This window comes from Silene latifolia, chromosome 8 (assembly GCF_048544455.1).
Source record: "Silene latifolia isolate original U9 population chromosome 8, ASM4854445v1, whole genome shotgun sequence".
In the NCBI taxonomy this organism is placed as follows: Eukaryota; Viridiplantae; Streptophyta; class Magnoliopsida; order Caryophyllales; family Caryophyllaceae; genus Silene; species Silene latifolia.
The window spans coordinates 76,444,648-76,457,971 of record NC_133533.1 but is presented as its reverse complement, the minus strand read 5'-3'; the positions used below and the strand labels follow the sequence as shown (position 1 = coordinate 76,457,971).

The 13,324-nt window shown below is 37.4% G+C and overlaps 1 protein-coding gene across 1 annotated transcript; it reads left to right on the top strand.

The window, feature by feature from the left end:
- The first annotated feature begins 10,668 nt into the window (after positions 1 to 10,668).
- LOC141595388 (uncharacterized) lies at positions 10,669 to 12,028 on the top strand. The gene is made up of 2 exons (XM_074415352.1): positions 10,669 to 11,447; positions 11,671 to 12,028. The coding sequence occupies exons 1-2, from the start codon at positions 10,669 to 10,671 to the stop codon at positions 12,026 to 12,028; spliced, it is 1,137 nt and encodes a 378-aa protein (XP_074271453.1).
- Positions 12,029 to 13,324: the final 1,296 nt, after the last annotated feature.

The following is a 13,324-nucleotide window of genomic DNA, read 5'->3' as shown; positions in this document are numbered from 1 at the left end:
GCTGTTAGAGTTTGTGGATGCTTTTTTTTCATGGTATTGATTAAATGACACCAAGAGGATGCTACCCATGTACAAAAAACAAAAGGAGTGAAACCCGTGTAAGAAGAGGGCTGAATGCGTAAGCTCTTAAGGCCCAATGAGTTTTAGGACCTATACTACAAAGAGTAGAATCTCAAGTCGCGATGAAAGTGGAGCGGTTATATGCTACTAAAATAAACAATTCTTAGACTCAGTCCTAATTTACTCTATCATTTCTTACCTGCTACACATTTTACTTATTAATTTTAATTTCTGTTTGCTTTTTCTTGTTTATTCTTATAGTTGGGGTTTCGTGTGTGCAATTGCAGTTGTTGTTGAGGATAATGGAAATCAGGCTATAAGTTCAAGCCCTTCAAATTCATTGAAGCTTTGTATGGAAATCGGGCTAAAGTTATGGGAAAAAAAGAATAATGGTTCGAGGTGAGCACCTTTTCCGCTTAAGTCTATTTTATTTCTTCTCATGATTGGTATTTGAGGGCCTACTGGTGCAGTAGCTGGTGTTCGTTATTTGGTAAAAAAAAAAACTTCAGGTGTGTTTCTTCAAACCATTTTCAGTTTCAAAAACGTCAGTTACACATACTCAGGTAATGATTTGGTATGCACTTTGAGAAAATAACGAGACTTATATCATTATGTAGCAGACTTCGAGGTGAAATATAGTTATATATTTGCTTGCTTCTTTATTTTAGATAAAGAGGAGTTTCATGAAGACTCATCTCAACTAGACTCGACAAGTACTGTAGAACTTGTATTGCAAATGTCTTTTGAATCTTCGTATTTGCTAATTGTTTCTGGAATTTGCTAGGTTTTCTTTTTTTGTCGCCATTCCTTACTTCAAACTGTTTAGACTTTAGACTAGGGAGAGGGGATTAGGAGTAACAGGAGGAGGAACGGAGGAAGGGGGGGGGGGGTAGTAGCAGGAGGAGAAAAGGGGGGGGGGGGTACGGGTGAGGGGAAAAAGTAGGTGGGGAAGGAGTAGGACAACGACGAGGAGGTGAAGGGGGGAGGTAGCATTGGCAGAGGAGAAGGGGAAAGGGAAGGAGAAGGGGGGGGGGGGGGTGAAAATAAGAAAGAGAGTGGCAGGGAAGAGTGTGCAAGTGAGTGTTGGGTAAGAACTGTAGTGCAATTTAGTGAATATTTTTTGCCTTTTTCATTAAACTGGCTATGCTTCTTAAAAATTGTGTAGTTGTCGTCATTTGTTGCGACGAGGCGGGTGAACCCTTAACCTTGATATTATGGTCACGAGTCCATGAAATCCTCAAAGACATCTTGTCTGTCTATAGAAGCGCCTGCCTTACCCTTTTTAGCAAATAACAATCTTTCTGTCCCTTACAACTTTGCATGGGATATTCTGTATGTCATATCCTTCAATAATAAAAGTTTATTGACCTTTTGATGACTCACGATAATTTCAATACCTTTAAGTCTGCAACCTGTGTGGTTAGCTAAGCAACCGTAACTACTATAAAGGAATTCTCCCAAACAGGACTACTAGACTGCTTAATATTCGCTTTAAGAATAGACTTTGTCCTTATCAGAATGGGAAATACCATTTACACACCATTTGATTTAATTAAGTAGTTACTATAATTTCATGTGGTGTTAAAATATGTATATAGTGCTTTTCTCCATTGTTAATGACTTCAGCGTTTTGTAATTCTCTTCGTTTATTAGGTTTTGAATGTTATTAGCTTGTTAGGGTAGAATTTGTTATTCAAAGTTGGGTAACCGTGTGGATTTGTGAATTGTTTTGGTGGATGAATTGAGCAAGACCGGAAAAAAGACATGTGACTTGTAGTCAAGGGTTTGAATGTGTTGCCTTGGCTTTACGTTTGTACAAAATTAGAGGCATGTAGGTGTGACATTGTCCAATTACGTTTTAGTTTTAAAGATGTGTTGAGCTTTACAGGGGCTACTAATACCGAATTTTTTAAACAGTGCTGTCATTTCACTCTCCCTTTTAGCTAGCTTGCCCGCTTGATGCAACCTCACTGTTTTGTGTTGTAGGATTGAATTCTGACAAGCAGTAGTAAAGGGACCATTAGTGCTTTGGTTGAAAGCTGCACCAGAGTTCCAGTGAATAATTAGTGAGGATATAATGTTTGTTCGTGCAACTCTGGGTGTGAGAAATGGAACTACTGACATTGAGGTAAGGATAGTTGATTAAGGTCTTTTTGTGAACTGAATATGGTTTTACCTTATTTAAAAGGTTGTACCTTAGGGCTAGAATTTTCTTATGGAAATTAAGAATGTAAATTTCATTGATTTCATTGTACTGCATAATACCTCGGAGTGCTAATTAAAGATTTATCCCGGCCGAAACTCTGACATGACAGTCTTACACCTCATTCTAGACCAAAGGAATGATCTTCTGGCCTGAAATATAGCCGTATCCAACACTCCGCGATCGTGGAGCATCGCTCACTTCTCCGTGAGTTCGAGTAACATAGGTAGTAATATCTGCTTTATAACTTGGTATGAAGTACTTACCTTTATTTAAAACATCAATTCATTGTTAATCTTACTCCGCTGAGAACACCTTTATTTTGTGAAGAAGTTTTAATCTTATATTCTTTGCTTAATGTAGTTGTTTCATGTGGAATTATGTCGAGATATTGTAGTTGTTTCATGGAGTATAGAGACACTTATGCTAGGTGCATAAGTAAATGTGAAACCTGTGATGTCATGACATTTCCTCTGAGAAGGGAAAAAAGCCATGGTATGTGATCGGAAAAGATTGCAACATTTAAACTAAGTAAACCAATCTGTTGTTTTAAAACCAGTTTTTAGTTTTTGTTTCCTTGAAACTATGAACTAAAAACCAACAGAAAAAACAAACAAACTGTTGTCTTAAAACCTGGATATTGATAGATTCCAACTTGTGATAATTGATGTTTGAACTGTTGGGCACAATATATCATTTTGCCTTATATCATCAGGTTAATCCAGTACTTCTCCTAAATGGAATCACCCTATTTATTTTTGCTGCTATTGTTGCCTTTTATGCAAAATATGTTGCCTTTGCTCTGAAACGCCCCTATGTTGATTTTGTGGAGTCAAGTATTATAGTTCACTAAATTTAAGCTCAACAGTCTCATTGATAGTGCACTTGACTACTCAAAAATAATGAAGAGACGTTTCGCTCTGCTTGCCTTAAAGATGGTCAAATAAACATAGGGTTAATAATATTATTCTACAGATAATATTGGAACATTTCAATGGATTAGATCTCAAGATACTGCATTAAAGTATCAAGAGATTTGATTGCCTAATTTTTTTAACGACTCCACAGAACTCGGCCAATTAATCATGCATATATTACTGCATAATTACTAACTTCATGCCCTTCATTTTATGTAGAAATAATGTTATACCAATCCATCACCGCTGGACAAGCTAATGAGGTACTCCGTATAAGCTATATACTTGCATATAAACTATGTACTTGCATATGGCTCAAGGGGGAGAGGTGGGGAGAGAGGAAAGCATGGGGAGGAAGGGAGATATGGAGGAAAGAGAGTTTGTGCTTGGTTTTCCTCAAATTCAGAGGGTACTCAGATAGTCAGTTTGAAAAGGATAGGGGGAGAGGGTGGGAAGGAAGGAGTGAGAGACGTTGTGTTAGTTTTTGTTCAGATTGAGGGGGATGAAGGAAGGGGCAGAGGGTGGGAAGGAGGGAAGGATATTGCAGTTTCTTTTTGCCATTCAACTCATTATCGAGTGAAATCCAGTATACTATGCTTCGGTTGTCGGTTCTTTCCATTATTAGTTGACTAATATTTGGTGTTAAGTGATTCATTCTATTTATGCAACCTGCAGGAATACCAGTGACTATCATTATTTATGGATATAAATACGATTCGATGTTGATAGCAAATTCTACTTTAGCTATAAATTGTAAGTGATGACCTTCGATACAACGATTCTCCGCTACCATATTAACTGTTTGGGCCTAATTTAGTGATAAAAGAAATTTACAAGCCAAAGACTCATTACTCTTTGGTTATGGATTATAATGGAATAAATCAAAATGGCTCACTAAAGTGGCTACGCTTCTTTCTTTTGTGAAGTAGCGGTCCTTCGATGCAATTCTCGATACAATTTTCATCTTGGGTCATTCGGAAACAGCCTCTTTGTGTTGCTAACACAAGGGTAAGGCTGCGTACATCTGACCTCCCCCTTACCCCGCAATTTGCGGGAGCCATTGAGGCACTGGGGTAATGTTGTTGTTGTTGCAGGATCTGATGCCATGTACGCTGATCTAGGACACCTCTCTTAGTTATCTTATCACGGTGCATCACTCTAAACATAATCCTAACCATTGCTGATTGTGTTAAGTGTCGTTTGCTGTTATGTTTAGTCGCAAATCCATATGAGGGGGCAGAGAGGACAGAGAAGAGAGTTTGTGCTTGATTTTGCTCAAATATAGAGGGTGCTCAAATTGAAACTAATGGAGAAAGGAGGAGAGGGTGGGAGGGAAGGAGATAGACTTTGTGTTTGTTTTTGTTCAGATTGAGAGGGAGGGAATGAGGGAGGGAGATTGTAGTTTCTTTTTGCCATTCTACTCATTATCGGGTGAAATCCATTAAAGTATGCTTTGGTGGTTGGTTGTTCTTCCCTTGTTGTCGATGAATATTTGGTATTAAGTGATTCATTTTATTAATTCAACCTGCAGGAATACAGTGACTCTCATTATTTACGGAGACAAATAAAGTTCGATGTTGATAACATACCCTACTTTTAGCTCTAATTTGTATGTGGTGACCTCTAATACAACGATTTTGTGGTACCATATTAACTGGAATACTGGTGGTAAGCTTAGGCATCTGGGATATTGGTGCTAAGCTTTTATGTCCCTTAGTTTGGAAATCAGGTTTATACTTCATGGACTGACTTTTACAATTCAAAAATTGGTTTCAACACTCTTGAGGATCGACTTTTACAGCACGCCTTATCAAAACACTATCGTAAATTGCTTCTCTCTCAAAAGGGATCTAAAAAAGATAATCGTCGTAGCATAAAATTGCCAACTGCGAAGCCTTATTAACTAATTAAACTTCTGTGCTTCACAAAAGTTGCAAGGTAGTTTTTGATTGCTATTTTTATAAATTTGGGTAATAGAAATTGGAGTTTGGTGTTTTGAGTTGATTTCTTTTGTATTGGACAAGAGGATTACAACAGATTAACGCCAGTGAGTTACCAATGGACTGATGTTTTTGTATTGGCAGTACCTTTTTATTTTTATACGAATTCCATGTTTCGCATTTTGTGAAAAAAGTATTCTATTGTGATTGCAAATGATGACTAATGAAGTTCTTTGCAGATAACTTTCCAAGATTTACTGGTTTGGTTCAAGAAAGCATGCGCCACAAACTTCATTTGTTAGCTACTCAGGTAACATATCAATTAGAATGCTGTCGGAACTCAAGATCAGTTACTTCTGAAGACGCAATGTGTCAACGTCTTAAATCCTTCAGAATGGTGTAGTTTTGATTCCGTCTTTAGGATGCAAGTGTTCAGCATTTTTGAAAGCATTGCAAAAAGCTTTATAATGGAAAAATTGTCAACATTTTTTGTACTTATTTGTAATCAGATGCTTGCTTGAACAATTAAATGAGGAAGGGAGAGCGTTGAGTGGGAGGGATAGAGAGGGAGAGTGGAAGGCATGGCGCTGTCATTCTACCTTATATTTTAGACTGTTGTGCTGTAATTATTTCCCATAAGACATGTTTTCGAGCGTTTACGCCTGTTTTTTTTAATAAATTCTATGCTTGTTCCACCATCTATAAATATATTTATATATAATGAACCACGCTCTTTTTTGTTGATACACTACCAACTTTTTTCTGCTTAGCATTCCGCCAAATTGGGGCACCGCGCCCGATAGGGCGCGGTGCAACAACTAGTATCATAAAATAAATCAACCTCACACCATCACTACTCCCTCCATTCGGTCCATACACATAAAATGGACCACCATTTTATTTTATCAATTTGTCATTTGTCACACAATATGTCACATGTAGTATGTTACAAGTTATTAATTAATTTAATGCATATTTATCACATAAATATCATTTTACAAATTAATTAAATTACATACAACAAATTGACTAATGATACTTGATCATATAAATAAAATGGCTCATATAATTATAATTCACAACATCTTGTAATTATAATTAACCATTAATTCTTATCTCTATTGTTTCCCAAACAATAATGAAGAGTCTATCGATCCGAAATACTCAAGAGGGGAGGTGAATTGAGGATTTAAAACTTTTGAAAGCTTTTTCGATTGTATGAATATAATTGGTTATTTAAAGTTTATTGATTAAACTTTAACTAATCAACTAATGAATGTAAAACAAAATAAACAAATGAACGAACGAGAGGAGACACGCGGTTTTTGAAGTAGTTCAGTTTCACAAGTCGAAACCTACGTCCACTATTCTCGATTAATAAATTTAGTACCTTTCTACAGATTACAAATTTACTAACCCAACTCGTACAACTAACTCTAGCTGTAACTCAATGAGTACCGTTAAATACTCGAGGGACTAACTTACGCTAATAAGAAAGCACTAATGATTCTTGCAAAGGTTCACGTTAATGAAAAAGTAAGAAATCAAATAAGCATTATTATCTTATAATGATAACTTAACAAATGAATATACGAGTTTAAAACACACGACCTTTCAAAAATAACAAAACGGTTTTCTGCTTTGAAACGCACGATTTTGCTTTGTAAGATCAATTTTTATGCTTAAGGTCTCTTCTTTAAATGTTGCAAAGAGCAAAGTATTTATAGGAAGGAAAGAATAAGGCAACTAGGTTTCTAGAAACCCTAATGGCCGAAAATAGGAGATATGTTAACAAATCATATCTTCTATTATTTCTTTCCTAAAAGCCTAAAAGATAATAAAGAATACTCCAAACGATAGAATATAATCTATTCAATTATTATCTTTACTATAAATTCTAAGATATGATAAGATTTTCTATAACAAGAATATTTTTTATCATAAATAAATATATTAAGTAAGATATGTAAAGATATAGAATCTTTACCAAATATATCTTAGTCTACACGAGATGTCACGGCTCATATGCCTCGTGACTCGTGCAAACCCTAGCTCAATATATGGGTTAGAATTTAGGTTTTAAGAGAGACTTTGTTGAAACCCTAATTAGTAGCATGGTCCAACTCATAAGTTGACCTAAAACGACTACTAGTCAACGTTCAACAAGGAACCGAACTCCGCACTAAACCGGGCTTTATTAAGTAAATAGTTTTATCAAAACATTTAAAATAAACTTTAAACAATTTTAAAAACCATTTTAAAACATTGTATGTCGTGTATAGTAAACTCAGAATCTCAATGTTATAGTAAGAGAGCTATAACATTGAGCTCTTTTACTAGTAATGTTATAGCTGCAAAGCTATAACTTTACTAATTCAAGAAACTCATTCTTGGTTATCATTACGAGATAATCACCTTTACTATTCTAATCTTCAAGGAGATCTTCGAGTATAGGCTACGCCATCATCCAAGCTTGATTAATCTTTAGACGGACTTCGTCTTCACATAAATCTTGAATGAATCTTCACATCGTTTGATCTTGAATTGAGGCTTGACTCTTGTATACTTCCATCACAACTTCCTTTGTTGCTTGTATTAGATAAATCGAATCTAAAAGACTTAGACAAACGATTACGCGCAACAAGTATATAAATTATAAAGCATCTTGACATCATCAAAACATAAACATATATACTATATGGTTTGACAAATTCCCCCTTTTTTTATGATGGCAAGCCTCCTAATTCTGTGACTAAGTAAAGAGTTCCCCCTCAATATAATACCGTCATCTTACTAATAAAGATCAACACAAGATCAAGACAATTAACACAAAAACGAAACTTTAAGGACTTTAATAGACAATTGGTCTTGACAAGGAGCAAGCTTAGGTAGATGCTTACCATAGACGTTCTTTCCCCCTCTTGACATCATCGAAAAGTTAAGAACAAAACTGAAATGACTAGAATAATATAAGATGAGACAAGAGATAAAACGTCATAGAACATAATATTAGCACGCATAACTATAAGCATCTAGAGGATTAATTATCATACAAACTTAAGAAAATATGTTTGATGCCAAAGGGCCGAATAAACACATGTTTAGAGAAATACTTGGGCCATAATCCACAAGTATATGCCAAAATGGGCCGAATTTAAGTTTGCAAAATACACCATCAAGATAAAGAAAAGATACTAAAAGGAGAAGGTGCTAGATAAGGCAAGGTGAGACAAAGTCAAATGTTTCGGGTTTTGTAAGGGTTCACGTAGTCGGGGCGGGTACGATGTTCCAAGGCATCGAGACGATCGAAGGAGCTTCTCACAAGCTGAGAAAGACCTTGAATACTTCGTTCAAAGTTGAGTATCTTCAAGGACAAAGCTTTAGTCGCCTCCAAAGTTAGTGATTGATCGTTTGCCATAGCTTTTCCATGCATAACCAAAGCACCGCCACCATCTCCATGTGGGAACACTTCCCCACGGATGGGCTTCAATTCCCTCTCAAAACCCATTAGCCTCTTATCCACCTCATCCATCCAAGAATAAACCCGAGAAGCATCCAAACCAGACTCCAAAGACCGTGATGGTCCAACTTGTGATAAGACCGTAGCCAAGTTGGTGTATTACTCCTCAAACTTCCCCATTAAAGTAGTCATAAAACTTTCCAATTTTGCCTCCATTGGCCCCAAACCCAAATCACTCGGAATCTTCTCAACATCCTTGACAAGTAATAACTCGGGTCCATCAACTACAAGACCCATAAGCTTAATCAAGAGATCACAAATACAATCCTTTGCACTTACACCTTAGCTATCCCGTCCCACCACTCGTTTCACTTCTAACAATCGAGACACCCACATCCCATATGGAAGGTCGATTGTTGTACTAAATTTCTCCTTGGTAACTGTGAGACTCGTTTGGACTATACGATGTAAAACAAGACTCGCTAAATTCACCTTTTGTCCTTCCAACCATGAGTAAATAATAATAGCCTCATAACTTGAAACCTTGTCTGGTCCTCCTCTCCTCGGCACAATCGTGTTCCAAAGAAAGTTTAAGAGGAACTTAATTTTCGCCGAGAGAGGACGAACAACAATGTTCCCACCTCCATCCCAACATCCTCAAAATACTTCTTAACCAACAATTCCTTGTCACTAACAATATTAGACCATTCAAGACTCAGATTAATTTAAATTTTGTCATCGGGAACCGAAAAAGCAGAGCAAAAATCCAAAGCAGAAACCGTCACCTCAACACCATTAACCAATGCATGCAAGACCCCGTTCTTAATCGACACACTAGCAACGAATTGAACAACTTCAACCGGATAAAATGGACCCGAAAATTGACTAATGTGACTCCACCCTTAAAAATCAAGAAAATTAATAAAAAACTTAAGGGCGGGAACATTAACCAACCAAGATTTGGGATAATAGCTTCCTCCATGTATAGAATATTTCAAGACACGAGAAACAAGGATGCTTTCATCTTGAGTCAACCGGACTCGATTTAACCCTTCTTTTGTTGCGGCTTTCGAAACATCCCGGAGTAAAGTTCGTGCAACACCATTCCTTACAATAACCTCGGGTTCTTCAATATCGTTACCCTCATCAACAACTACCTTATTCTTTCCTTTAAAAAGGCGGCGTCTTTTTCCCTCGGACACCGTGTCATCCCGACCGTGAAACAGGGGTGTAGATAAGTTCGGTTGAGGTGATGGAAAGCTAGAAAAATTAAGATCATGAGATGGTAGTGGTGATGATGGTTTGTTAAAGTGGCGGCTTTGTTAATGGCGGGTTGATGATCGGGTTTTTGTATGATGTGAATTCATGGTGATGTTGATGGTTGAGTGAAGAAGGTGATGATGAGATTGTGGTAATTTTTTGAGAAGAGAAAAAGTATGCAAGTGGGGTGTGGTAATGGTTTACACGGCAAAGGAGAGGGGGGTAATTATAAGGCTAGGTCTAGGTCTTAGGCAAGTGTTAATCAATTATGGTAAGTGTCAAATAGTGATGAGAGAGAAAGTCTGCGATATTCTTCCATTGTTCTGAAACCCTAACTTTGATTTTGTTGATTAGATTTTGCAATGGCTAGATCTAAAAAAAACACAAAAATCCAAAAAAATCACAAAATTCTGGAAATAAATCGAAAGGCAGATATAGTGTGCTTGAGGAGGAATTGTTAGAGGAAGGAGAGACGATTCAGCTCAGTTCGAAAAATCCTGCGAGGTGTCTGCTTCCGTATGATCTTGAGCTGGACCTTGATGATATTCCGGAGGAAACTGAGGAGGAATTGGATTCTGAAATCACGCAACAGGAGGATGGCACCTGGAAAGAGGTAATGAGTAAGAAACTTAAGCAGCATATGCAGAAAACTGTATCCAAGCCGCCTTCAAAGGTATTAATACAACTTTCTGAGGATGATGTTGTTTCTGAGATAAATTACTGGAAAACTTCTGTTTTTGGTTATATTTTAGGAGCGAACCCCGGAATGTGGTAGATGGGTATATTAGGAGAGTCTGGAGTAAATTTGATGTTGATAAGGTGTCATTTATGCCCAATGGAATTTTCTTAGTGCGATTCAAAACCCTTGAGATGCAACAAAAAGCCTTGATGTCTGACCAACTCATGTTTGATAACAAGCCTGTCATTATCCATGAATGGAGTGCAGATGCTGAGTTAGTTAAACAAGAGATTACCAATGTTCCCATCTGGATAAAATTGATAGGAATTGAGTTAAAATTCTGGGGTAAGAATGCATTGAAGAAAATCAGTGGTATAATTGGAGAGTTTATGAGGTGTGATGAGGCTACTGAACACAAGACGCTGCTCAACTTTGCCAAGATACTGGTTAAAGTGCCTATGTCACAAAGTTTCCCTGATTTTATTGAATTTAAGGATGAGAAAGGGAGTGTGCAGAAAGTAAAGGTGGAGTATGATTGGCTTCCCATTACTTGCACTCAATGCAAAGGAATGGGACATGTAGCTGACCAGTGTAGAAAGACTTCTGATAAAGTTAAGGTCAAGCCAAAGGTTGTTACTAAACAGGTGTGGAGACCAGTGGTGAAACCTGTGGCTGGACAAGCAACTGCTCCTAGTCCAATGAAAGCTACAGCTGTTCCAAAGAGGACTGAGTCACCTGTGTTGGCCACTCCTAATGTGAATGGAACAGTCTCAACCCCAGTAAGGATTCTTACCAGGATGAATTCTCATAATGGTATAGAGAGTTTGCCAGGGAAAGCAACATTTATGGAAGTATTTAACAGTGCTATTCATAAATCTGTCCAGATGGCTAAGGGGGGACTGAGTAGTGGGAGAACTCGAGTGGAAAGGTTAGTTGAAGAAGGATCACATCTCAGAAAGGATAATGGATAATATTGGGTTCTGGAATGTAAGGGGACTGAACAGCCAAAATAAACAAAAGGAGGTTAAATGGTTTATGCATAATAATCATATAGGGCTGTTTGGATTGGTTGAAACAAAAGTGAGAAGTAATAATTGGTTGACAATTAGGAATAATATTTGCTGTTCTTGGGCTATCTGCACTAATAATAGCAAGCATAAAGGTGGTAGAGTGTGGCTGTTGTGGAACCCTCAAGCTTTTGATGTGAGTATTGAGGATATAACTAGTCAAACAATACATGCTTTTGTGAAGGATAAAATAAATAATAGAGAATTCTGGTTTACTTGTGTGTATGGCTTTAATGACCAGACCATGAGGGGTGCCTTATGGAAGAGACTGAAACAATATAATGATAGCTCCAAGGATGCTTGGGCTTTGGGAGGTGATTTTAACAATGTGTTAGGTTTTCAAGAAAGGATTGGTGGAGAGGTCACAATTGCTGAAATACAGCCTTTCCAGGAGTGTGTTGATTACTGTCAATTATTGGATATTAAGGCTGTTGGATCTTAATTCACATGGAATAATAAGCAGAAGGTGGAAACAAGAAAGTATAGCAGGTTGGATAGATTTATGGTGAATGGAGAATGGTTAAACAAATTTCCTGAGGCTTTTGCAAACTTTATGCCAGAGGGTCTTTTTGACCATTGTCCGTGTGTGATGAGCTTTGGGGAGCAGGAGAAGAGATGGAAAGCTCCTTTTAAGTATTATAATATGTGGTCTCTTAGTCCTGATTTCAGTAAGATTGTTGAGGATCAGTGGAGTGTCCATGTGGATGGAACTCTTATGTACAAGCTGGTTGTGAAGTTGAAAATGTTGAAGGGTAAGTTGAGGAACCTGAACAAGGAGAGTTTTAATGATATAGAGAATACAACTGCTATCACTTGTATGGCTTTGACTCAGGTTCAGGAGAAATTGAGACACAAACCTCTTGATGCTGATCTTATTTATATTGAGAAAACTGTGGCAACTGAATACTCTACGTTGTTACTTGCTAAGCATCAGTTTCTACAGCAAAAATCTAAAGCAGCCTGGGCTCTTGAGGGAGATGATAACATGGCTTATTTCCATGCTAGCCTGAAGGCTAAGAGGATCAGGAACAAAGTGATTAAAATTGATGATAGTACAGGAAAGTGTCATAATTCTGCTCAGGATATCAATAAGGCTTTTGAAGATTTCTTCATTCAGATCTTGGGCACTAGTAAGATGGTTAATAAGGTTCATACACCTACAGTTCAGAAAGGCAGAATACTTAATCAGGATCAAAGGATGAGTTTACTTAAGAATGTAACCCCTGAGGAAATTAAGATGGCAATGTTCTCTATTCCAGGGACTAAGGCACCTGGGCCTGATGGCTATAGCAGCCAGTTTTTTAAGGATACTTGGAATATCACGGGGCCTGCTGTATGTGCAGCAATCACTGATTTTTTCACTCAGGGCAAAATGCTGAAGCAGATTAACAATACTATTTTGACATTGGTTCCCAAAGTTTCTATGCCTACTTCTGTCACCCAATTTAGACCTATTGCTTGTTGCAATACGATCTACAAATGCATAGCCAAGTGCCTCTGTAACAGATTAAGCCTGGTACTACCTAGTATTATAAGCTCTAATCAGAGTGCCTTTGTTAAAGGCAGGGACATTGTGGAAAATATACTGGTGTGCCAAGATTTAGTTAAACTGTATGGGAGGAAAGCCTGCTCTCCCAGAATTCTAATGAAGCTTGATTTACAGAAGGCTTATGATAATATTGAATGGAGCTTTGTGAAGGATATGCTTGTGGCTCTTAACTTCCCTGAAGAGTTTGTC

Bases quoted from the DNA above. Each gene is read 5' to 3' on its own strand.
- LOC141595388 (XM_074415352.1), top strand. From the start codon at position 10,669: ATGCCCAATGGAATTTTCTTAGTGCGATTCAAAACCCTTGAGATGCAA. The intron at 11,448-11,670 runs GTTAGTTGAAGA...CACTAATAATAG, and splicing joins GGGAGAACTCGAGTGGAAAG to CAAGCATAAAGGTGGTAGAG.